At 38.8% G+C, this 27,771-nt stretch overlaps 2 protein-coding genes across 5 annotated transcripts in view; both read left to right on the forward strand.

Moving 5' to 3' along the window:
* Positions 1 to 8,771: 8,771 nt before the first annotated feature.
* On the forward strand, positions 8,772 to 15,032 carry LOC115483216 (probable basic-leucine zipper transcription factor E). The gene is made up of 3 exons (XM_030224526.1): positions 8,772 to 9,033; positions 13,099 to 14,068; positions 15,025 to 15,032. The coding sequence occupies exons 2-3, from the start codon at positions 13,465 to 13,467 to the stop codon at positions 15,030 to 15,032; spliced, it is 612 nt and encodes a 203-aa protein (XP_030080386.1). The 5' UTR covers positions 8,772 to 9,033; positions 13,099 to 13,464.
* Positions 15,033 to 18,148: 3,116 nt separating this feature from the next.
* LOC111599103 (CUGBP Elav-like family member 1) overlaps positions 18,149 to 27,771 on the forward strand; it is a 52,576-nt gene continuing 42,953 nt past the window's right edge. The window contains exons 1-3 of one of the 4 annotated variants that reach the window (XM_030224523.1): positions 18,149 to 18,405; positions 20,341 to 20,423; positions 24,112 to 24,160. In XM_030224523.1, coding sequence (XP_030080383.1) covers positions 18,219 to 18,405; positions 20,341 to 20,423; positions 24,112 to 24,160 — 319 coding nt within the window. In that variant the 5' untranslated portion in view covers positions 18,149 to 18,218. Of the gene's footprint in view, positions 18,406 to 20,340; positions 20,424 to 24,111; positions 24,161 to 27,569; positions 27,651 to 27,679; positions 27,727 to 27,771 lie in introns of those variants that run through there. The other 3 variants (XM_030224520.1, XM_030224519.1, XM_030224517.1) reach the window with 3 other exon arrangements.

The following is a 27,771-nucleotide window of genomic DNA, read 5'->3' on the forward strand; positions in this document are numbered from 1 at the left end:
AACTACAACGAAATATGTGAAAATTGTAAATGGATTGGATTGGGCGATAATTTGTGGCAATTTGTAGGGTAAAATGCAAAATATGCGCACAAAGAATTTACGCCCTGTGCCTGAAAGTATGCAGCGATAATAAGAAATGCAACTGCTGCTCCACACCAATGGCCACGGCCACGGCCACGCCCACGCCCCCGCAGCAGACGTAGTGCGAGAACTATGCGAACGCAACGATAAGAGAAAATCTATGGCGAAATGCGAATACTTTTCTGCTTCGAACGATTGGCAAACTACTTAGCTAGGTAAGGGTACGGTTGCGCAGGAAAGGTGTGGGGAAGGTGTGGATAAAGTGTGTATTGGCTGCTGCTTATACTTTGCCTGCTCAGCCTGTGCGTGCGTGTGTGTGTGTGTGTGTGTGCGTGTGCTTGCCGTGGGGCTCTGTGAAAACTTAATCCTTTCGCTGCATAACGGGCCAAGCTCAAAGTCAAACAAACAAACCAAAGCGATTGCTTAAGGGTTTAGAATAGGGTGCTGCAGTTGTAGGTGCGGTGGGGGTACTACTTAAGCTGCCGCACAACATTTGCGGGCCAAGTATTTAAGCCATTTGCGCTAATGAATGCGGTCGCGCATTTTTAAGCGCGCCCAAAAACCCGAGTGGGCGGCTGTCCGCTGGGCGTGGCAGGCAAAGTTTTAGCCCCACACCGCCCACAAAGAAGTTTTTCGATAGAGTGCGCCGCTGTTCCTAACTTATGCGAAACACGTGCAAAATTATGCTTGCAGTGCAGCCAGCCTCCCCGTGGAGTGCCCCGCCCATTTTTGCTGATAATTTTTGGCTCAAGCGAAAGGGGTTCACGGCAACTGATTCGCCATTTGTTGACGTCTTTGTGCTGCTCAGGCTGCCTTTGGCATATTTATTTTGTATTTTATGCAGTGCATATTTAGTGGCAATTTCTCAGCCGAATTTTGCGCTCAAATCTTTTGTTGCCCGCAGCGCAGAGCTGTGTAAATCGCATTGTTTTTCCCGTCGCAATTAAAACGTTTTACGACATTATCCAAGAGAGCGCGCGGGTAGCCAGCCATTGACATTCGCCTGACAACTGCCAAAAAAAAAGACAGGAAAATATAATGCGAATATTCGACTTGAATTATTGCACAGTGGTGTTAATAATAGCCTTGTGGTGCACACCCACACACAACCACTCGCAATGTGGTTGATGTGCTTTTGTTTTCAATTGCGGTTCATGCAATTATCGTGAATTACTTTTTGAAGGAGCGAAAAATGAGCGAAGCTATGGAAAAGTGAAAAGTGGACGCTGATGAAATGTGAAGCAAAATTGTTTCAGTCGGGAATGAATGAACAGCTAATACCCCGTAGAAGCCACATGGATAGCAAAGGAGATTTTGGTGTTCTTGAAGAGTGCAGAGTACAGAGTACAGAGAACAGGGTACAGAGTACAGGGTACAGAGTACAGGGTACAGAGTATAGAGTACAGAGTACAGAGTACAGAGTACAGAGAACAGAGTACAGAGTTCAGAGTACAGAGTACAGAGTACAGGGTACAGAGTACAGGGTGCAGGGTACAGAGTACAGGGTACAGAGTACAGAGTACAGAGTACAGAGTAAAAGGCATAGGGTACAGGGCACAGGGTACCTGTAGTAAATAGTTATCAAAAAATTAGGTACATATTTCATAGATTGCTCATAAGCAGTAATATAACCATACTGATTAGATAAACTTAGTTCAATATCCCACAAAGATTGTATCAAATCAATAGATTTAATAGCTGAAATACAAAAAGGATGACAGGGTTACTAGACAAAAATATTTTTACTGGCTTTATTATACAATTACATAGATATATATTTGACTTCGTCGAAAATATATAAATTACTTTAAATAAATTAAGTTATATTTTTGTATCAGTCAACCTTAACGTACCTAAGCAGCAGCTTATTAAGCTTTTCAAATCATGCAAACATTACAAATTCATACCAAAATTTATACAAGAAAATTGATGTGTTTATATATGTGCACATATATGGCTTAGGCATGGCATCGCCCACAGCAGCCACCCCACAATATAAGTGAGGTGGGTGGATGGTGGCGCGATCGGTGCCGAGCTAATGAGCGCTTAATTCGACTGACAAAATGTCAAGGGAACACTTAGAGAACACACCTCCACCTCCGCAGACAATGCGGAACAACAAATGAGGGGAGCACATATCACAAATAAAAGATAAACATCTGTTTTTGGTGCTGCGCTGCGACAGCGAGAGGGGCATGCAGTAAGGAGACAATATGAAATAGAGAGTGAGAGAGAGATTTTTCATAAAATAAATACTCAGTTTTAAATAGTAAATTCTATTTTATTGCTTGTTCGGAATGAGTAACAAGATTCTCTCTCAAGCACACACAAGTCCCCTCTCCCTCTCTGTTTCTTACACACTTTTTCTGCCTCAGTTGTAGACGCAAATTGATAACGACAGACGCCTCTTGCAGTCGGCAAATAAACAGAGCAGCAAATGCAACAAACAGCAAATGCAACAACAAAGCAGCAGCAGCAACATTGGCTGCATTTTGTTGCTAATTTCAGTTTTGATTGAAATTATGTTCAACATGCAAAAGTGTCGTCGTCTTGCCATAGCCCAGCCACCCTCGCCCCATCCCCAAGCGTTCGCCCCCGGTCTCTCGCCCCTCTCTCCATCAAATCAAAAACTGAAAAATTAATTAGTTTCTAAATGAATTCAGCGGGCAGCAGCAACATGCAATATAATTTATATTTTTCCCATATTTTTTTATTATTATATTTATATATTTATTTGATATATTCGGGAAAATCATTTTTCGCAGCGTTGGCGTCAACATTGTTGTTGTTGTTGCTGCTGCTGCTGCTGCTGCTGTGCTCTGTGGGCTCCATGGACTGTCGGCTGTCAAGTCGATTGGCTCAGTGCTCACTTGGACGTTGTCAGCGCTGCTCCTCGCGAAGAGCAAACTCTGCCTCAACAGCCACGTCCGCGTGTCGTTCGCGTCTCCATTTGCATCTTAGCCGGTTGTCGCGTTCTCGTTCCTGTTGTTGTTGTTGCTTTTGTTGTTTGTGTTGTTCTCGTGGGCAGCGCCCACATATGCATGTACTCACCATATATACATATCTATAAAGTATATAATATCTGTCATATATATATGTCTAGTATATAGTTAATGGGACCCAGTGCGTTGCTTTTGGAAATCATGTCGCATGCAGTGCGAAAATCTTGGCTAAAAGTGCAAAGTGGCCAACAACAACAACAACAGCCGCGCGCATATACATATAGATATAGTGGCAAAAAATTCTAAGTGAAAAATTATGGAAGACGCGCAGCAACAACAACGAAAGTCTGAGCAAGTGCCAAAAAAAATAATAATAAAGTCAATAAAAATGAAATAAAGTTCAGTTCAAGTGGCTGCAGTTTGAATACTATCAACACGACTATGTTTATTTATATTATTTACTAATGTCGCTGCCGTATCTGTAGCTGTATCTGCATCTATAGGCGTGTATCTGTATCTTTATGCGTGCAACTGTGAGCGATCGCTTTGTGTCAACTGAAAGATTTGACCTCGCACTTCACCCATCAAGTGAATTAACAGCCAGCGGGACGAGTGGAGCAGGGGCACACAAGTTCCTCAACATCTCTGTCGTGTGCTTTCGTCTCACTGCCGCGCCCCCTTGTGCCAACCAAACGACTATAAAGCAATTTGTCATACAAAGAAATCATTCAACTCGACTTTGTGCCGCGAGTGCTGCGGAAGCTTTCGCATAATAGTTCCAATTCCCAATTGCCATCAAGCTACTCACTAAAAATGAATTTGAAGTGAGTCCGAGATAAAGACGAAGATAATCATGTCTTTAGATAAAGCTGCAGTCAAACTAAATGCGTTTGACTGCTGTGAATAGTAGAGTATTCTTAAGTGTATTTTAATTTGATTGAAAAACAAATATTATGTTTTATATATATGCATGATGAAACATGCATTATGAAACAAAAGGTGAATATTTATATACAATCAAGGAGTATAACGAAGACTAAATACTCTTTAAGTCAATCAGCTTAGGTCTTGGTTTACACTTATTATGTATGACTATCTAAGAGTAAAGAAAAGTATATAGCATTATGTGAGTAAGTTTAAAAATATATTTACTAAAACAAATCTATATTAGCTACAATCTCAGCAAGTAAATCCCATTGATAAGCGAGAATCGATTAAAAAAAGGGGCGTGGCCCGTCTAAAGCTTAAATAATTTTTCAAAATAAAACATTATCTGTATCAGGTATAATATATTGATTAGACAAACATTAATGTTCAACTCCTTAAGCCAGCTAATCCCTACAAATGCTATGCCTGCGATCCAGTAACTTGATAGATCACATTCCAAAAAAAAGGAAATGTTTTCAGCTGAATAAAATAATTGCCATAATTTATGAACTTTCTGCAACATCTGCGTCGAAATAGTCGACATTGAAACAGAATTAGCACAGCCGGCATTTGGTGTGTCCAAAAATAACTTATAGACATGTTATTAATTGGTTTTTGGACATGTTATGCGTGTGCTAGTCGGCCGTCTATATAACATATGCATCTATATATTAGCTAAATGATTTGGTGATAATGTTTGGGAGGCACTGTCCGTGGCATCGTATATTGTGAAAGCTGACAAATCACAAAAACGAAAATCAAATATCAAAAGAACTAAACATATATACTGTACAGGTAGAGCTATTTATACTTACCCGGCGTTGCGCGGCACGAAATGAATTGATTAAAAAAAATAGGGTTAACTATAAGGAGCTTTTGCTACCTTAAAGACGACATGGCTTGAAGCCCTCATCCATCCATTTCTACGTAAACAATATATATGTGCATATATCTATATATATACATATTCATATATTTATAGAGTTCATGTTTAGTTTATGCGCTGCTTGATTGAAATTTCTCATCTCGCATTCAATTTTGATGGCCTTAATTTTGTTGACAAAAATTGCTGTTGAAATTTATGCGAGACGCTCATAAAATTTCCCAAAGTCTTCCAGGCCCGCCTATAACTCAGGCACAAATCAATTAAATTCTTCTTTTTTTCTAATGCTGTTTTTGTGTCAGTTGGCAAAATCCAATTAAAATGAAAGGCACAACCACGCACACACAAGCTCACGTACGCACACAGTGAGAGCCGAGTCAAGAGTGCAAAACTAAAGCAATTTGTTTGGTCTGATTCTCTGGTTTTTGGGGTTTTGTCATTACGGTCAATAATTACCGCAAGCATGTCAACCGAAATTATTGCCCGGATAGATTTTCAAATACATTCACCTCCGTTTCGAGGACGGGGTTTTTGTTGGTTGGTGGTGGCCCAGTGGCTCGCTATATTGTGGGCCAAAGTGTCCGGCCATGTGTTGCAGTCAAACCGCAGGACTCAATCTCAGCAAGGTGGACTACGAACTGTGGACTTGCTGTTCGCTCTGCCGGAAATAATTACTCAGCTTGGCTTTCTTTGGGTTCTACCCATAAAGAACACACACACGCATACACATACATATACATACACATATTGGCCCACTCACTACTCACGCCCAAACACACACATTTAATTTATATTATTTGTGCTTCCTTTTGTCTGCCATTTGGTTTTGCTCTCCTCTCTCACTCACACACAATCGCTGTCTGTCTCTGTCACTCTCATTCTCTGCTTTGCTCTGCCTTTTATAGCTGCTCATTTTGTTTACCTGTAATGCCGAGGCAGCTTTATTAGTTGTTGTTGCTACTGCTGCTGCTGCTGCCTGCAGTCGGCTGTCAGTGCGCTGTCTCATTTGTTCATGTGGTTGCTGCGCTGCTATTCAACCACTAAACTGTGTTTTTGGCTTTTGTTACACTGCAACCACATTTTTGTGGTTGCCACATCTTCGATTTTCTAGTTTGATTTCTCATAATATTATTTCAGCAGCAGCAAAAGTTGCCTCTAGATACATATCTGAGAGACACTTTAAAGTAAAATGTTTGATTCATCAGATTTGGAATTGGGCTGAGGCCAAACAATGGGCATAGTTTACCAATTAGATGAAACTCAGCACACACACGCACACAGCTGCTGAGGCTAGCTCATTCAAGCGCTCTAATAAAAAAATGTCTTTTGTCGATTTATTGCTCTTTTGGCCACAATTCACCTTTTGCTTGCAGCTCGTGCGTATAAATTATTAATTTCTTCTGCCTAACTAACACATTTACCACCAAAGCACACATAGACATACACGCTGACTTACCTTGAGTGACCCAGCTGGGCTTGTAACAATTGCTCAAATCCAATTCAATATTGATTGCCGGACAGCAAATGAAAAGGACAAGAAAAATCGAAATGGGGCTCAAACATGGAAGCATTCGAAAGGGTTAAAACTAGCGACAAGTGCATTGAATTGGACAGTTACAGATAAATATATATATATATATATATATATATATATATTTATATATATATTATAACAGAGGTCTTAGACTGGACATATAAAAATATGCACCTGACATACACATAACCTGATATACACATAACACATTAAATAAATTGATATAGATAAGCATAATAAATATATAAACATCATATAAATACGTATATAAAAGTTAACCTCTTAGTGCATTTCGCTTTTGATCTAGGTACTACATATACTTAAGTGAGTAGCTTACCTAAGCAGTATATGTAAACTGTTATATATATATATATATATAAATATATGAATTTAAAATGTACATTGATATCTTTATATATACTGAAAATATAATACTTTAAAGCCTTATGAGTTTATGAAAACTAATAATAATAATAATAATAATAAAACTGTTATACATACAAATAAATATACAATTGAAATGCATACTGATATATTTATATGTACATTGAAAATACAACAATTAAAAAGTATAAGAATATAATAGCTTAAGCAAATGATTACATAAACTGTTATATGTCTTTATGTATAATTTAAAATTCTCACTGACTCCAACATGCAAGCTAGTAAAACTGTTATACACATGTGACAAATATATATTAAATATGGAAATGGTGTAAACTGATTTCCAACTAGGTCGTATGTACTTTTTGAATAAAATAAAGTGTAAAAATTACTTTTAGTGTTGACACTAAAAATTAATATTCAAAACTGTCATACTACACATGCAATTATTAAAACTAAAATATTTAATAAATGTTAACAGTCGTTATAGATTTTTTTGATTATGATACATTCTAATACTAACTCTTAGTACTAATACTGAAGACTGGTATTCCAAACTGTTATACTACACTTGCAATTAGTAAGCTAAAGTTTAATAGACTGTCCTAGAAACGCTGCAATATAACAGTTATATAATGTACACAAATTGGATAGAGTGTCAAATATATAGGCTAATTAGAGGACTGTATGCAATGCATAATTAAATATACGTTTTTCACATAGTTTCCTCATTTGTTATAATCGCCTGCTATATAATTATGTCCGGACAGGCAGGCAAAGCCATTATATATGTAAAGTAACACACATTTACTACTAAATAGTCGGAGGCATTATAATTTGATGGCACAGTCCGAGCCGAACGCTTTGCCACAAGCAAAGACAAAGACTTAATGTGTGTGTGTCTCTAGCTCTGGCAGTGTGTGTTTGGAACCTATGTTCCGCCTTATATGCCCGATTGGGTATTGAGGTATATAGAGCTAACGCTAACCCTTGTCTGTTATGGCCACCGAGTGAACTGCTGTGCGGTCACACGCCCTCCGCCCACACTCCTTTGAGCACTTCAAACTCATCGATACTTTGGATACGGCGCGACGTGGCCTGGCCATTGGTCTCTTTTTATTTTTTTTCAGGCTGCCCACAACACAGTAGCCTTCAGCGTGTCTCTCTCTGTGTGTGTGTGTGTGTGTGTGTGAGTGAGTGTGGTGTATATATAGAGCAACTCCCACACATATTGCGGGCCGTGCATGAGTTTAGTTTATATTTATGAGCATTATAGTACGGATATATCGACGCGCAAGTTACGAGCCGAGCAATTGCAGTGGGAATTTGACTTCGATTTCAGTTCTTGGCCATGTTTCGGCGTTTCTGTTTGTCGTTCCGTCACGCGTTGATAAGAAAATGTGAATGGCCATAAAAACTGTTTGGACGCACCAGTGTGCGAATACTTATGACAGATTGCTATATAGACTTAAGCCGCAAACTAAAAAAATATATATATATAAAGTGTGTAAGTGAAGCATTTATGTTGTGTTGTCGTCGTCATGTCGCTGAGTCAGCAAGTGATAAGCCATAAAACACATTAAACCTGCACCTGCGGGATTTCGATATTAGCTCAGCAGAAAGTGCATTTGGCTTGTGGCAAAAATTGATAAAGACTTGAGAAAATAAATAAATGACAGTCAAACGCGACGAGTCAACGGTAGCGTAGAAACAAAGAGAAAGAGCGCAAGATAAAGACTATATGAGAGACCTATTTAGGCAACCGGACAGACTTAAAATTTACCCAAGATAGAGAGGGAGAGAGCGAGTGACAGAGAAAGAGATTAGAGTACGAGTCGCTGTCGTAGTTTACCTGCCTGTGCTGACAACAATCAGCGAACAATTATATGCGATAAGCATTCTTATCAGTTACAGATAACACACATACACGGGCACGTATATGAGTGTGTGAAAATAATTATGAAATCAAGGGGTACCTTGTAGTTGATTTTTGGGAGGTTTGTTAGTTGCCTTTCGCTGGCCTAGTCGTGCGGCTCGAACACATAACTCGCGAGTGCATTATCTAATCTCTGATGAAATGCCCGTTTCTGAGTAACTGTATATCTGTGTACCTATAGTGCTTGCTTGTGCAGTTAGATATTGATACGATGGCAGGCCGTAACATATGTTAACCGAAAACCAAAGTTCATTGACAAGTGCTCGTTGAAAACGCAAGCAAACTGCCTGAGATACATTTGTATCTATAAGATACTTGCGTAAGCTACATCGATCTATAAGCATAAGTAAGTAGTGCGCCTTAGAGTCGAGCAAACTGTATTCCAACTAATTACTAGACACTGTTATACTTGTTCGAAATATGTTATAATTGTGCTAAACTGTGTTATACTAATTCTTATTGAAAGAGTTAGCTACGCTGAAAATTTTCCGATTAACGTTTAGTGCGTTTGCTATTATACTCACCCAATCTATTATACACACTGTTATACGTAGCGTTATACGCTGATGCTTAGCTTGCCTTCGAGGCAGCTGAAAGTTTTGATAAAATGTTTTCAATGTTTTTTAACTGAGAGATAACAGCTGATTAGCTAGCCAAACTTACAGTTGCAGGTAGAGCTATGTTTGCCTTTGGATATATGGATCGTATATATATATACCGCGCAGTGTTATGCCGAAAAAAAAACTGAGCGAAAAGAAACTCAATAAAAACCCACTATACAAACATATAAAGTAGAGTAGATAAGATAAGAAAAACTCGCTCAACAAGTGAATGAAGCTGACACAGGCCACAGACACACATATTAAAGCACACACACACACATACGTAGCGCAGTGAAGTATCTTGCAGTGCAGTGCACTAGCCCATACACCCCCTGGATATTGCCTTGCATCGCCTGCTGACATGTGATTCTTATATAGAGTGCAAGTTGTGAGATGTCAACGACAGTGTCACTGTCACAAAACAGACCCAGAGACTGGCACAGCGACGGCTAGAGAGACAGAAATAGTGGGAAAGAGAGAGAGAGAGAGACAGAGTAAGAGAGAATTTGGGTCAGGCCTAAGAATCACTTGCCTACATTTGCATACTTTGGGCACACAGTTTGATTATCTCTGCTGCTGTTGCTGCTGCAGGGGCAGATTAGGCCAAGGCAGGGAGGCTTACAAACTGTGCAAAATATTGTCACTAAAGTTAATTAAAAAACAGCCAGAGGCACCAAATATTTACACACACCGACACACACATGGCAGCTATAGTAGAGCGAACCCTACCCCTAATAGCTTTAATAAAAATGCCAGGCACAATATTTAGTACAAGCGCGGGGAGCTGAATGCAAGGGGGTTGACGCTCTCTCACTCTCTTCCTCTCTCTCTCTGTCAGCCTGTCAGCGTGCTGCGTGTGCAAACAAAGGCAAATAAATAGAAAAGAGATACTCAATAATCAATAGATAAATAAAATTACAAGGTGACAGCAACAGCAACAGCGGCAGCAGCCACGAGGATGACACAGCTGCCACCGCTGGGCGTCTGCTTGTTGCCTGTTCAAGCTGCAGGAGCTACCAACAGCACCCTGGCTACGTTAACTGCTCATAATGCAGCAGCGACAACAAATGAGAATTTTGAGCATAACACGCCGAAGCTGAAATGCTCTAACCAAGGTGGATGTAGTTGAGTTGCTTGGCAAAAGATTCCAAAAGCAAAGAAACTTTCATGACTAACTTTAGTTGCAACAGTTAAAAATTTCTTATAGAATTTTCAAGCATACAACAATTCTTCTGATTAGTTTTAATTTACATAAGCTAAACAACTGATAAGAATTTTTAAAAAAATATAAGAAAACTAAAAAAGTCTTAAATAATTTTTAATTAAATCCAAGAATTTTTCTGTGCAGCATTAACTGCCCAAATGCTGCAAGATCTGTCAGAAAGTCGTTTAATCTAATATGCTCTTTCGAAAATAAATATAGTATATATTTATATATACATACATATATATATATATATGTATACAAGACAAGGCGTCGCTGTTGTCGTCGACATCGTTTGATGACGCTGGATAAGCGCGTGGCAACGTAGCAGCAGCAATGCCGCTGGCAAACCGAAGCTGGCAGCCCAGCAACAATAATAACAACAACAACAACAACAACAACAGCGGCAACAGCATCGACGTCGACATCGAGAATCTTTTGTTGGTGGGGTGCAACAAGCGTTTCACGACACGTCGCCAGTTGCCTGCGTCTGGCCAAGTGAAGCGGACGCCAAAAAAAAACAAAACATAAAAAAAGAAGCACAAAATAAAAAAAGAAACGAAAATAGAAAAGCGCGAAAATATGCGAGCGTTGCAATTTATTAAAAAATAATAGAAAAATCCAAGAGGAAGCTTCAAAAGCGCGTCCAAGCAGCTAGCTTAAAGACTCGAAAAAGTTTAAGCTTCAGATTTGGGTAATGTGAGGCGTTGCGCATACGCCATGTGAAACGCTGTGAAATTTTCAAGAGCCACATAAACATAACATAATAAGGGTAATCTTGCAAAGGCAGAACTGTATATGCCAGAGTGTGTGGTTACGAGTGTGTCTCTCTCAGTTTGTGTGTAAGTGTGTGTGTGTGTGTGTGTATGTGAAGCGCGTTAATTAAGGCGCCCATGCCTGTGGTCAGTCAAGTGCGACAACAAATAATTTGATTTCAATTTAACTAATTAGCTGGGGCCTTCAACATAATGCGAATGGCTGAGCGCAGGGTCTGAACGCCAACGGTAAAATATATATATATATAAATGTATATATATAAATATATATGGTTACATATGTGTGTGTGTTTGTGTTTTGAAGCACTCAAATGCTTATCTATTTAGCGGCAGCTACAAACATGTTCAGTTTACATGCCACTCCATACTGTACATGTGTGCGTGTGTGTGTGTGTGTGTGTTGGCGCTTTATCAAAGCCAAGCAATTCAATGCAGACAGTCAAGTGGCCAGCCACTGCGGTCAGTCTGTCAATATACGTCCATTGAAATGCGCTTAGCTATGCAGCTGCTGTTACAGCTGCGTTAGTTCCTGCAGCGAAAGGACGACTCAATCTGGCTGCCATTTTGACTGTGGTTGCATACAAATAAAAATATATTAAAAAAGCACATAGTTTTATTTAACTATGTGGTTGCTCTTCTTGTTTTTTTTTTTGCATCAACTACTTAACTCAAATTTTAATTAAATTATCTATGACACGCACTTAATGCAAGCATTTTAATATTTCTCTGTTAAATATCAATTAAGAGTCTCATTTTTGAAGTACAGGCCACTTATTTCAATTAATTTTCTATAAAAATATTAAAATTGAGGTAAACTTATAAAAGTTTCAGTTTAAATGCATTTAATTTTATTAATTTGAGTCTGAAGTTCGGCGAAAGTTTTTAAATTTTAGATAGAGCTTCTGTTAAAGTGAATATAAATAATTATAATAAATTTTAATTTTATTTTAATATTTCTCTGTTAAATAACAATTAAGAGTCTCATTTTTGAAGTACAGGCCATTTATTTCAATTAATTTTCTATAAAAATTATAAAAGTTTCAGTTTAAATGCATTTAATTTTATTAATTTGAGTCTGAAGTTCGGCGAAAGTTTTTAAATTTTAGATGGAGCTTCTGTTAAAGTGAATATAAATAATTATAATTAATTGTATTAGTCTACATATTATTCGTTTTAAGAATTTGTTTTCATTATTGTGACAAATTTATTTAGTATTCATTATTTCAAAATTATCTTACCATCATTATTAATTTATATAATATTTTTAATTTTATTATTGCCAAGCATCAAATTTTTTTTTGATATTTTTACAAATTTTGTTTGTTACTGTGATTTTTATTCAGCTGATAATGGTTTTGTGAAATAGTATGTAACAGATAAAAAAAGGCGGGGCAGAGCCCACAAAGTAAATTTATTCTTGATCAGACTAAAGAACTAAGTCGATCTAGACATGTCCGTATATACATATATCCGCATGTCTATACATTCGTATGAGCCCATACACCTGTATGTCATACGCGCTATGAGCTTATCATTTCTAACGATAACTCATCACATTTCCTCGTAATCGAGAATTATCGATAATTCCATTTCATTTTTTTATGTAATTTGAATACCACAAAAGCTAAGGGGTTAAAATTACTAATTGATATTTATTTGCTATACATCCACACATAATATGAAACCAACATTTGATATTCATTTAAAGATTTTAAGATACATAAACTCTCCATAAATTAACTCAAAATAAAGAGAGAGCTTAATCTATTTCAAATGTGTAAAACTCCTTGAATTAACAAACAATTATTTTTCTTATAATTTAATTACAGTAAGCCTTAAGCAGAGTCCACGCCTGTTGCAAGTGCCAAGTGTTCAAATGAAAACAAAAACAAAGATAAACAAATAAATAGTGCATGAAAACAGAGCGAGGAAGAGAGAAGTGAAGAAGTTTTTAGTGAGGGATAAAACTGTGATAAACAAAACGCGCAGCGAAGCAATTAAATGCGAGATAATATACAATTTTAATAAAAGTAAAACCCACGGCAAATTAAAAGGGGAGCATTGCTAAATGCAGCAGCAGCAACAGTTACAGCAGCACTAAAAGTAATTAGCGACAGCAACAACTGCGGATTGAGATCGAGAGAAAGCGAGAGAGAGAGAGAGAACAATAATAATAAAAAGGTGAAATAAAACAAATGATGTTGCAATCTTTGAAACAACGCACGGACAAACTAAGCGGCATTCCAGCAACAACATCAACGACAGCAACAAGCAGCACAGTGGCAACTGCTGTGGCAGCAACAACAGCAAAAGCAAATACAGACACAACAATAACAGCAACAACAATGCTAACAACAGCACCTGTTGCACTTGTCGCTAATGGTATGGCCAATGGCAGCAGTCTCTATAACGGCGGCAGCAACACAAACAATTTAAATAGCAATAACAATAACAACTTGCAACAGCAACAGCAGCAGCTACAGCAGCAACCAGTAAAGTATTTAGAAAATCTAACGCCTGCAACGGGCGCCATTGCAACGGCAACAACTTTTACAGGTGCTGCGAAAAGTTTTCATCCATATTTGCGGCCCAGCAGCAACATACCAACAGCAGCAACAACGGCGGCAGCAGCAACGACAATGACCAAAACTGCTGGCGGCGTTGGCGTCGGCATGTCGACAACATTGTTCGAAACACTTTTGCACAACCAAATAAATTCCAATGTAAATGCAAGCGCTGCCGCTGCCGTCGTTGCCGTCATGCCAGCCGCAGCGGCAGCAGCGGCAACAGCAACTGCAGCAGCACCAACAGCAGCAGCAGAACCAACGCCAGCAGCAGCAGCAACCGCAGCAGCACCAACAGCAGCAGCAGCATCAGCAACTGCAACATCGGCGCTGCTAAATTCCAGCATTAATTCCAGAACTTCATTAGCCGACCAAAGCGCCAGCGGCGCCACAAATTGGTGAGTCACGCCTACCCCGCACCGCCTCCATTTGGCTGCGTTACTTTACTTTTTTCGCCTAATGACTGCAAATTGCATTCGAATGATTTGTTTGTTTTGGTCTCCTCGCTTGGCTTAACGCGAACTTTATCTATTTAGTCAGCGAGTCCTTTAAAGTATGCTATAGAAATTTATAGGTTGACTATATGTGTGGAGATGACAACAGACTATGAAGGAGCTTTAGAGAGCATACAAGTGAGTTAGAATAAATCAAAAATATTAGATTTAGATTAGATTTAGTTCACTTTAGACTAAAGTCATCGATATATGAGAGGTCTAATTGGAGTCAAGAGACTAGAAGCTCTTCCAAACAGCCTGGCTAGGTAGCTACTACCCCCTGCCGTAGGATGAGAAGAAAGTGAAGGAGACGTGACGTAAAATATCGAATTAAAATATATAAAATATTCCCTGCCCTGTGGTAGTTGCAACCTTTAACTTTTGCTCTCTTTAAGCAATGTATTCTGTGCTCATTATCCATAGCCTGGAGAAAGTATATTAATTAATTTCTGTTAAGACAGAGTTGCACTACAGCAGATAAATATTTCATAAATAAATGAGGAAAGTGAGCGAGGTTTCACTTGTTCATTATTTTTGTTTAGAAATATATGGAAGGCCATAGTTGTCGAAGTCAGATCCACATAGTAATTCATAAATTTCTACTAATAATAAGCCACCTTGCCTTGGTCTATAAAGTCTCGACTCAGCTCAAATACAATCTCTAGACTATATCCATGAGCACCCTTCCAATGTCTAGAGCAGTAGACTTATTCAATTATTTTCTAACGTTAAAATAGTCTCATCTTCACTCACACTGACTTCGGTCCATTTCGCAAAAGGAAACATCCGCACTTCGCGCGCTGCATTATCGAAACTTAAATAATTTAGCTAATTTCTTATCAATTTGCATATTAGCTAGATATAAATTTCAATTTCCTTTTTGTGAAGCATCCAAAACCTGCGACGCTATCGAATTTCAAATTATTATGCCACGGCCCGCTGCATCGTTTTCCATTACGACAAGTTCCTTTGCCCGGAAATTATAAAAAAAATATGAATAGAAAGGACGAAGAAGGCAAGAGCAGGCAGGCAGCAGCAGCTGAAGTGAACTGTCCATTTGGTTGGCAGGCATTTTTGAACGGGTGCCCCACAGAATGCAGCGAATCGAATCGAATCGATTCAATTAAAATAAGTGACAACGTGCCGAGTGAAGAGTCTTTGGACGCTGCTGACTAACGATAATTGGCATTGCATTAAGATTATTAATTGGCAAATGGAGGCAGGTCGCAGCTAATGATCATTGACAGCCGCTGGCAATTATAACATTACATTACCTTCCCGGAGGATGATAATGATAATGATAATTATAATGATAATGATAATGATGATGTTGTGGTTGATAAGACAACGTGACAAGCGGAAATGCAGACTTAACACAGCTGCAGTCCCACGTGGGGCAACATCTATTCGCCTTCATTCCCCTCTCATTCTCCCTCTCACTCAATCTCTCCTTCTTTCTCCGTCTCTCTCTTCTCTGTTGGCATTTTTTACAGCGTATTTCGCTGCCATTAAATAATAAAGCAAGAATATTAAATTTATGTTGGGTCATTTTTATGCGCCTTGCTGCAATCGCCCACTCCCTCTGCCTCGTGGCTGCCATCCTGCTGCCTCGCAGAGTCTCTGTGTCACTAGCGTCCTCTATCTTGGCTCTGTGAACTGTTTGTTTTTGTTGTGACAGGCGCGACATAACAAACTGCCATCATAAATTAAATGCCGCGTCACGGCTTTGTCGGCGCCAGCATTGACGTGGTCGGGGCGTGGCCAAAAAGGGGCGCAGCATAGATAGCAGGAGCAACAGCAGCAGCAGCAGCAGCCTTATCCACTTGAATGGCACGCATGTGGCAGCAGCCTGCAGCAAACAACATTTTAGCGCAATGCCGAGCCTCAAATCGAGCCTCAGCAATCCAACACCTGCCCAGCCTAAGCTCAAGCCAAATCCCAGTGTACGCCCACCGCAGGCAATTTTCTCATTAAGCTGCGGCGCATTTAAATGAAACTGAATTAGTAATGCGAAGAAACCCAGCGAGGCGAAGACGCAAGCAGCAACTGTTGCCGGCTCGAGTAGTTGCTGCCTTGCCATGCCATGCCGTGCCGTGCCCTCTCGCCAGCCGTCGCGTCGCATCGCATCGCATCTCCCACGAGAGCATCCATTGCGCACCGCTGACTCTCTGATGGATTCCCCAGGCGGCAGTGCGACTTTGAAAGCGAAATAATTGCCTGCGGGGCAACAGCGACACCTGTCGCGCACCGGCTGCCCGCACCACCTCTATTGCTGCTCGTTGAACGTTTTTATTTAAAGCGCGCCCCGAAAAGTAGGCAACAGAAAATTGCGTGCTGCGCGCTGATTTTGATTTATGCCTGCCAGGCCAGCTTTGATACCCAGTTGGCTGGGCTGCGCTCCACTTTGCTGCTGCCGCTCTTTGGGCCGCCCATTGGCCTACTTTGCATTTGACTTGTGGGCAATATTTATCACCTTGACACTAGACTATTTGGCAGCGACACGCTCCGCCTCTAATAGATTAAGTTCGTTTTGTCATTTGCCGCCTTCGGGCTTTGTCGCGCTCAATAAATATAAGAAAGTAGGCGTGCGCGCTGACATCCTTAGAGAGTCTCATTCAGCTCGTAAATTCCGCTGGCACCAGCTTCATAAATGCTGCTTGCCTGAAAGCGAAATTAAGCTAGATAGCATCTGAATTGGATAATATCCGCAATGGCGAATAGCTTAATTCATTTAGCAGCTGTGGAGAGCTGCTTGAGATAGGCGAACATCATTCTGTCATGGATTTTACTTTACTTAAAGCTTGATCTAAGAAAATTCATTTTAAATATAAGACAATTTCTTGAGTAATATTTGCATATCTTTCCATTTTCTAACTTTTCTTCCTTACTTATCTTGCTTAAGACTTAACCTGCTTCCTTGATTTGCCTTTCATTACATCAACTTAAATTTAAGCCAAAATAATTGTTTATTAAATTTAATACGCAACATATTTAATATTAAAACCCTTTTCTTTCGGCTTATCCAATTAGAATTATTCTCCCTAAACACTCATCCACTTAGAATTCTCTTCAATAAAACTGAAAACCAATTAGATTTCAAATTTATCGCTTCGAATGCTTGACAACTTTGGCTTATTTGCCAAAGCAGCTTGTGTGTTTGTTGTGGCTAATTGTGTTGCTGTGGTTGTTGTTATTATTGTTATTGTGGTTGTTGCTGTTGACATCAAGGAAAAGTCAATTTTGTGCGGCCATCAACAACACCCAATAAAACCCCAAAATATAGAGAGAGTGAAACATACAAAAACTCAAGTGAAGTAACCAAGTGAAGCCACAAATGGACCATTCACACACACACCCATACACAAACACACACAATAAGGCGCGGGTGGTGGTCAGCCACAGAAACAAAGTAAAAACGTTTACAACTTTTTAGATTAGATTAGTTTGCTAATAACAATTAGTATTTGTATTTTATGCACTGCGCAGCTTCGCAATCTCACTCTCGCCTTCCCCTCTCTCTCCTTCTCACTCTCTCTCTCTCTACTACACACACACACGCACATAGAGCTCCCATTCACGCTCCACCAAGCATTGTTGTCCAGCTTGTTGTTTTTTATTGTCATTAGCAAATGAAGTTAGCAAACAGAGAGAAAACGAGTGAGACGAAGCAAAGCTTTGTTTTAGCCTTGTTCAATATGTTGGCCATAAAAGTTCAATGGAATTACCGAGCAAACTTTTTTTTGGCCAGCAACTTCTATAGATATGAATGTGTGTGTGCCTGATTTATAATGACTTTATTTTTGTGGCTTTTGCAGCGACCCGAATGGCGCTGAGGAGAGGCGGCAGCAGCTGGACGCTCTGCCCGCCATCAAGTGCGAGACAACGGATGCCATGGATACTACAACTGCTAGCGACACGGAGTTGGCCAAGGATCAGCCGGATGTGGACAACATTAAAATGTTTGTGGGCCAAATACCCAAGACTTGGGATGAGCCCAAATTGCGGAGCCTGTTCGAGCAGTTTGGCCGTGTTCATACGCTGAATGTGCTGCGAGATAAGGTCACATCGATTAGCCGAGGTGAGTGCACGCATATAAATGTGCGGATTAATTGGCAAATGAGGCCCTCGGGGAGACCTTCTCTCCCTTCCCCTCCCTCTCTCTCTCTCTGCCCCATTCTCTCAATGATTTTTTACAACGCCCATCAATTTCGAGGCGCACCCTTTTAAGCCAGGTGCGGGGTCTTACATTAACATCAAGTAATATGATTATGGCGAGCGCACACAACAACATTAGGACTAACACCTTGCACGGTCCAGAGCAGGTGTTGACTCCCATCTTTTTTTTCCTGCCAGCCTCGATGGTAATTGGCCATAATTGGCACACACACACACGCACACCCATCGAGCTGGATTAATTCTATTGGGTATTTGAATAATTTGCGCATTTGCTTGCAAACTTTTATGAAAAGTTGAAATTGTATTATGCATATTTATGGCCAGGCGTGCTGTTGCCTCTCAATGATCGGATATACTTATAGTTGCAGCTCCGTCACTTCGCCTTCTCCATCTTCTTCGCATGTGAGCAGATTAGGCTTATGACAGCATAAGAGTTGTTTGTGGCCAGGCTTAATACACACTGAGTATGACTGAAGGTAGCATAAGACGATTACGCTCGACGCAGAGTTGTTGAGGTTTGAGGCTAGCAGCAAAATCATTAATAAATATTCTATGAGCAATCGATTTATGCGGCTTTCATAATATATCGATGAATATCAAATTGATGGAGATATGTGTAGAAAGTTCTAATATGATCTATATATAGCTTTAATATTTTAGTGAAAAATTAATTCGATTATTTTCTATATATTTCAAAATTGCTCAAAACTTTATAGTAAAGACGAATTAGTACCATAAATACACATTCAATTATATAATTACTAAATTTCAATACAACACATTAGTTATTTACGACTTCCATAGCTTATCGATCAATTTAAATCTTTTGAAGAGACTTATCGCCAGATTAGTCATACTTCTGTTGAAAATCACATAGCTTTTGATTAAAATTAAAACGATTATTATCGATACTTTTTTTTTAATTTTTTTAATATCCTTTTAAATCTATCGAAATTTTAATTTATTTGTATACAAATAAAAGATCAGAATCATAGCTCTTAATTTATCCATAATCAATCAATTCGACTATCGATATCGATAAATATAAAATTTAAATAAACTTAGTAACATTAGAAATTTCTTAAGTTTTTATCTACTTATTATATTGATCAACTTATGTAAGAAAATCTCAAACTCCTACTCAATATGTTAATGATAATAGTCGAAGTGTTATTGATATACCGTTAGCTAACTTTATATCACACCATAATATACACCAAATGAGCTAGTTATCATGTAAATATAATAGATTTCTTCACAGCTATTAGGTTAAACATCTGTCAAGTAATTTAGATAAAGAGTGTACTTTTATCGATCATTGTCCCTTAGTAAATTGTTTTACTACGACTATTGTTTTCGTTGAACATATGTGCTGTCCGTTTAATCATGTTAAAGCACGCGCGCATAAAAGTTTTAGGCAGCAGCTGCCATACGCCATAATTGTATATACTTATATATATATATATATATATATGCCACCCACATATTCAATTTGTCTATCATTATCTCTGCATGGCTCGCATGATGCGCTCGTCTCTTGTCCCATGAAAAACATTTAACGTACCAAAGCTGTTGCATGCCCAAGTTAAATTATATTTTAACAAGAAAATAAGTTTGTTACGTGCATGATAACATATATATGCTATATATATCTGTCGCGATATCTATAGAGATCTATAGAGAAGTGTGCAATGTTTTAGTCCCGACCAATAATTTACTTTTACCGTTCTTGTATCATACGTTTGTGCAATTGTCTATCGATTGTTGAACTTTGTTATCGACTTGCCTATTTCTTGTATCGATTTGTATCGATTGTTTCGTTCTGTTTCGTTTGCAGGGTGCTGTTTTGTCACCTACTACACGCGCAAGGCGGCTTTGAGGGCCCAGGATGCGCTGCACAACATCAAAACTTTGGATGGGGTAAGTACAGCAACGGGAATGCCCCCAATAAACAATACTCTATAATTATATATGTAGCTAGCGCTTTGACTTGCTCGTTTCACGTTCTGTATGTGTATATATGTGTTTCGTATGTATATCTTATGTATGTGTTCTGTAAGTGTGTGCGTTCCTCTTTCTTTTTCTTTTTTTTCGTAGTTCACTTTCGTCAAATTTGATATATTTTGCTTCCTAAATAATGCAGCTTGAGAAAGTCAACCATCGGCGCCCATCGATCGATCGAATGACATAGTTTACCATATGTACCTAAAATTTCCAATAGCTAGCCATTCGATATGTGTACTCACACACACACATGGTCGTGGGGGCGTGGCCGTTGCTTTGTTGTTGTGTGGCCAACACAAATGTAATCATCAGTCAATTAGTGGATTCAATTATTGAGGACAATCTCATTGTTAACGTATTAAATGAAGTGTTCACGCACAGGCAAACACTGTAAAGGGACTACCCTTACTCAAAATATATACTTACATATCGGTCTGTAGGTATGTAGGGCTAGCTAGCCTTTGGAACCAGCTCGCAGCTAGCTGCTTCATTTACATATTCAAATTGTTAATGGAAAATCCAATGGCACTAAAACAAGTGAGCGAGAGCGAACGATGGAGAGACGGTGGGCGAAAGGGCGTGGCAAATGACGCCACGTGTGTAATTGTCAAAATAATGATCAATGCCCAGGTATATATGTATATATGTGTATATAGTTATATACACGCACTTTGTTTGTATAAGTAAGTGCCCAGCTATGCATGTGTGTATCCATGTGTGTGTGTGGGCATGTCTGATCCCTTAATGCATTTGGCAGGCTGCCTGAACAACCACCAAGCTCTGCCAACGTCTGCTGCTACTGCTGCTGCTGTGCAAGAGCTACTTAATTTACCTGAAATAATCGATAGGTAAACAGACGTTAAAACGTCGGCATTTTCTCACACACACACGCGCGCTCACACACACACACGCACACACGGGCATCTGCATATTTGTGTGGGCCCAACTTGTCAACGGCTTCAATAAATATTTTGTTTTGAAGTGACCAATTCGCTCTATATATAGACCACATACATGTGTGTGAGTTAAGTGGCCTTTTTCGGTCGAGTCTTTTCTGTTTTCGTTCTTGTTGTGGGGCACGTGTGAAAAGACGCAGTTGTGACGCACTTGGATTGCCCGGAAAAGTGATTACACTGTAAAACTCAGCAAATGCGATTTATTTTTATGTCAAGCCCGAAAGTATGCAACGATTTTGTATTGGGTTTTACGAGTGTTTGTTGAGTATGAGAGAGAGAGAAAGAAACGAACGATTTTTGGACGAGAGAGCTTTTAAGAAATGACTTCTTAAATAAACTTAAATTCATTTAAAGAAATATATATAGATACTTGATTTTAACTTTTAAATATTTAAAAGAAAAATATAAAAATATATATATATAAAAAGAAAAGTAAATAAAAAATATTTTAATATTTTACTTAAAAATTAATTATTAATATTGTTTAATGAATTAATATTGTTTTAAAAATTTAACTAGACATTTTACAGCGTTTTATGGCTTTTGCTCTCCGAAAAATTAAAAAAAAAATCAAAATGAATATCATATTAAATGTTGATTTCATGAGCTTTTTTGCAGTGTGTCGCTTAGTATTTCACGTTCGGCTAGCCAAAACAAATTGTGCGCTATATTTTGATAGCTAATTGACAATTTGAGCTGCAATCACACATGAAATATCCCAGCACCAAAAAATAAAGTAAGAAGGAAGAGCAAAAGAAATGCAAATAAATGAACAGCTCGAAAGCAAATCGTTTGGCCAAACCAATTGTCATTAGAGTGAAAAGGGTAACAATTTGTGTACATGGGTCTAATACATATCCAGCCTTACACAAATGGACAGCTAAATTGGGAAGCGGCTCGACAGAGCGGGAGCTTGTTTTCAGGGCTGGGAAGAGAGTAGCAGCAGGAGCGATATCCTAGACAGGCCACTTAACTCATTCAACTGTCAATTTTGAATAATAGAGCAGCAAAATGACGCAACAATGAGAGAGAGTGGATGGCAATTTGTGGCAGAGGCAGGGGACGGCAGCTGAGGCACTGACATTTTCTCGTAATTTGTGCAAAACCTTTTGACCAGGCAGACAGAATGGCCAGCTACCCAGCTGTGTAGATAGACCAGCCAGACATCGAGCACAGCTTGTCGAGTTCTTGAGCATTTCATTTCTATTTCCATTTCAACACGACACTCACTCACTCAGTCAGTCACTCGCTCAATCAGTCAGTCACTCACTCAGCCAGTCACTCATTCACTCATTCACTTAGTGCAGCGCTCTGTCGTCGCACGGTCAAGTTTTTGCTTCCGCGTGTCCATTACAAATTTTAAAGAATAATAATGTATGTGTGTGTAGGAGACAGCATAGAAAATTGATACGAATTTAATATACTCTATACTGCTTAATTCTAAATATTCCCTTCACTGCAAACTTATCAACGAATATTAAACAATATGCCTTCAATAATCAAATTTATTTAACTATAGTAGTTTCTAGTCTTTGTATCTTAGTAAATCGATAAGTATTGATTATTGCAGTCTATCTTTGAACTATGACGAAAAATAAACGAAGAAATCAAAATATGGCTAATCATCGATATATATCGATTACCATTGTTTAGCTGAGCCACCCCAACGCAAAATAGATAAATTTGAAATATAAAGTCAGATATTCATAGGGTCTAAAGCATACTTCAATTTCCTTAAATATATTTTTGTATAAATTTTAATCTAAGAACCTCGATCATTATCGATTTGTCTTAAATTTTCTTTAGGGTTACTTCAATAACATATAGATGTTTGCCATTTTTTGTGATGTGGGGTTAATTTCATCCGCGCACACTTAACTTTTTCTTTTCTCAATTAACTCCTGCCAAAGTTAAAAAATGAGAAGAAAAAGTCTATCAATTGACGCAAGTCTAATATGATTGTAAGTATTATTATTACCATTTGCCGCTGTTGGCGCCTCTTAACTGAATGAAAAGTTAATTGAAATCAAAGTAATGGCAAGTCCCTCTGCCAAGTATTGCCACTGCTACTGTCCTGCCTGTCCTGCCTGCCTTGTCAAGTCCTAGCACAGAGGAAACCGATAGCAGAGCTCAGAGAGAGCGCTGCGAGCCTTATCGGTTTGCTCAATGAATGTAAAATAAATTAAAAATTGTTAAAAGCTGCGCATTCAATTGCAGAAGTGCTAATGGCTACGTTAATGAAATGGTCTCTTGATTTTTACATTACGGCCCCTTGCAGGAACCCAGCTCTCCGGCTCTCCTTAGCCTTTATGGACATTTTTTAACCTTTGCACTTGCCTTTTGTGGCAATATTCTTGTTGCATTTTAGCTCGTATCAAAGTAATGAAATCTTCAAAGCATAGCAAAGGAAAGGTAACTGAAAAACTTATCTGCAGAATTGCTGTCCGTGTGTGAGTGTGTATGTGGGTGTGAGGGAGAGGAACAGAACTCATGTGTCCTGCATAGAACCTGAGTCTGAATTGCAATTCAGCAGCTGTTGGCTACAGTTAAAATAGGAATAGGAAACCCGAGCAGAGCTCCGTGCTCTTTGCTCTTCTTATGCTATCTTGCTCTGGCTTAACATTCTCTCTTTCTTTTGCCTTTTACAGATGCATCATCCCATTCAAATGAAGCCTGCTGATAGTGAGAACAGAAATGGTAAGTTTCAACAGAGAAATAAAAAAAACAAACGAAAAGTTTTTTATTTTTTTAAAGTCCTTTGTCTGGCTGATTGCTGAGACCCCAGTTTTTGCCCAGTTTTTATGGCTCTGCCTTGTGGTCTTAATCGCAACTTGTATCGGAGACATGCGCCTACCATATGCATGAATAATGGCCCGGGCGGCATATGCTAGCCATGGCAGGCCTTGCGGCAGCCCACTAAATCGATTAGATTCGATGTCTTTGTCTTTGTTTTTCTGTCCCTGTCATTGGCTCTGGCATTGAAAGCTTAAGTTCTTTGAATAAATACCATTTCAACAAGCTTGCAACTGTTAGCCAGGCACGTTCTGTCCTGTACACACTCTCACTAGCACTCGGTTGTCTTCTGTTGCGTATCAAGGTTTACCACTATTTGCTGACTAGGTGGCAACCCTGTTCATCGAAGCCAAACAAACAGAAGTAAAAACAAAATCTTCATTGAGGCTTTTCTATTACGGCCTTTTTTGTCGTCAGCCCAGTCGACTGCGACGCCATTTTGTAACACATAGCGCTTCCGTTTCCGTTTCCCTTTCTGTTTTGTGTCTGCAAATATACTTTTTTAAGAACTCTAATATATTTTAAGTTTTATATGAAAGTGACTATTATTGATGTTGCTTATTGGCAAGTTATGATATCTGATGTTTAATGAGAAACTCCTAATTAATCTTCATTGCTGAGTGATCATTGAAAATATCGTTCGGTTTTTTGTACAAAATTTTACTCTTAAGATCACTTTATTAAGAGATCAAGAATTTGCAAACAGTTTCCTATTTTTCCACTCCATAAATTATTTATTGCATTCAAAATTGTTTTTTAAGTTTTGTTCTTTTGTCTTTTTCTCTGTTTCAATTAAGTTTCTATCCTATTCCTATTCTATTTCCCTTCTATACCTTTTCTATTCCTACTATTTTCCTTTTCTATACCCATTCTTTTCCAATGCTTTCTCTCCTTTTGCTCATCATATTCAATTTCTTCTTCTTCCATATTACATCATCCTCTTATATCGCACATCCCTTTGACGAATTTTTGTCTGTTATTCTCATCTGTTATTTTTCTTAATATTTATTTTTTATTATTTATATACTTTATTTTCCCACTCTCGCATTTGTCTGTACAATTTTTTGGCTCTTCTCAGATCCATTAAGGTGTTCAACGAGCACAAGAAGTGGATAATTCTCTTGCTTGTTTTTGTTTTCATGTGCGTCACGCTGTACGCACGACGAAAATAAATCAAAAACTTAAAAATACGTAACACACAAATTTTATAGTAAATTAAGAATTTAAAAACAGAAGAAAAATTTTCTAGTTGGAAGTGCATGGCTGGCGCACCATGCATTATCTAAGAAGATTTATAATTTTGGGTGCCAAGAATATTAATGATAACAAGGCGTGGCCATAAAAGAGCTATTAAAATTTGCATAACGAAATTGTTAAATTTTAGACAGAAATTTCTATGCTCTAAAGAAATATTTAAATTTAGTAGAAACATCTGTAAATAATACAAAAAATATTATTATTTTATTTTTTTTTATAATTTACTAGAAACATATCTAAATAAAATAGAAAAATTTAATATTTACTACAAACACTTATAAATAATATAAAAAAATATATTTATTTTATATTTTCTCTACATAATGCTTTTATTATTTTTTGTACTTATGCATCTCATTCAAATAGCGGACTACCTCTAATGCAGTAGAGCTTATTGGCAGCAAGCGGTAGAAAGATACATAAATGCCGCACAATTTCAAATGCCACAGAAAATACGCAAATGCAACAAGTGCAAAACTCGCCTTACACTCACTTACCCTTCATCTGGCTCCCCACACCCTCGCCCCTCAATCCCCTTTCGCCCTGCATGTTTTGCCAAATGTTTTGGCGACACTTGACAAGATGCCAGAAATTCTAAACACTTTTAGCCGTTTTGTCGTTGCCCTTTTGCTGTTAGCTGCTTTGAATTTTTGCCCGAGCAGTTTTTTGTCTCGCTCTCACTTGGCCATCTTGCCATCTCCGTCGCTCTGGCCGCTTTTGCCTGACCAATCATGGCAAATTAATTATGTATGCTGTGCAGCGTCTGCACTTTTGCGCACACTTTTATTTATGCCGCCTTGGCTTTCTAATTAATGAGTATATTAATTTGTGAAGTTGTCAGGCGCTGACAGGGTGGACACACCACAATGCCCTACTCTGGCAGTTCCATGACAAGATGGCAGCTCGTGGTGCGGTATCTTCAGATCTGCGCTTGAGTCAAATGTGTCTGTGTCTGTATCTGCATCTGTGCATCTGTTAGATACTTTTGCTGCTGGTCACATTAACACAGTTTTCAATTCAATTACGGAATTCTACGGGCTACACAAAGCGCTTTTCTATGCTGTCGAGACATCGCCTCGTCAAGTGCGCCTCAATTGATTTTCGCACATTTGTTGCTCGTTTAGCATCTGACGTGATCGCCTCTTTAGATACATGCGCTCACTTGTGTATCCAACAGATACATTTACAAGCGTAAGTAGCTGGATTTCGTTAGGGCTGTGCCAAGTTGTTAATTGCGAGCAGCGTTTCGTTTAACTCGGCGTTAAATGTGTTAAACATTGTGAAATTCGGCGAATAAGACAACAACAGTCGAAGCTAAAAAATAATATTGGCTTGAACGTAAGCTGTGAACACAGTAAAGCCTTTACAAAAAGACAGCTTCATATAATTGTACCTGCACCACTTTTGTTATATCATTGATCCTCTAAGAAGAGCTCTGATCACTTACAATTGCCACCACTGTAAACTGAGGTTAAGTTGGGCGCTAAGTCAATTTACTTGCGTTGCAAGCTTTAAATTACAAACCGTTACTTTACAAGCAGTTGCCATTAGCAATACAAAAACAATACTCAATATGCAGTACTTGGGCTAGAGCGAGACAGACGACGCCAGTCAATCATCTTGTTTGAACTCTAAAACACAAAGCAACAACAACTGCATAAAACGCTGAGTCAGCCGGCAGCGAGAAAAGCGCGAAACAAACATAAACAAACAAGACAAAACGCAAGCAAAGAGCGTAACTAATTGACTTTGACTAAGCCACAAGTGGCGAAGAGAGCGCATAACAGCTGTGCGTTGAAAGAGAGAGAGAGAGTGAGCGCATAAGAGAGCGCTCGCCGGCACAAGCATTGCCAGGCGCCAAGCAGCAAATGAATTTCAAAGTGCAGCGCAATTGACGATCGGCCCAAAGCTAAAAGCCCCACACACACAGTTGGTGGTTCAGCGTAGACACAGTCAGTCAGCAGTCGGTCGGACGGATTGGTTGCTCGCATCGATAGCCCCGCAATCGCGCGCAATTTGTCAAACGTGAGCAGCAGCCGCGTATTCCAATAGAATATTTTGTCGCCGCAGTTTGCCGCAGTTCGCCGCAGCTGTCAGTCGATCGATCGCGCACGTTATTCAATTTGTTGCTCCAAAAGTAAACAATAATTGAAATTCTGTAAATTAAATAACTGTGCACGCTCAATTGAAGTGAATTGAAACTAAATTTAAAAGTAATCAAAATCAATTTTATTGCAAATGTGACGCACTGAACTCTA

Source organism: Drosophila hydei, unplaced genomic scaffold (genome assembly GCF_003285905.1).
Source record: "Drosophila hydei strain 15085-1641.00,03,60 unplaced genomic scaffold, DhydRS2 tig00008114-arrow-pilon, whole genome shotgun sequence".
NCBI lineage: Eukaryota > Metazoa > Arthropoda > Insecta > Diptera > Drosophilidae > Drosophila > Drosophila hydei.

Coding starts and splice junctions, on each gene's coding strand:
- LOC115483216 (XM_030224526.1), top strand. CDS start 13,465: ATGATGTTGCAATCTTTGAAACAACGCACGGACAAACTAAGCGGCATT.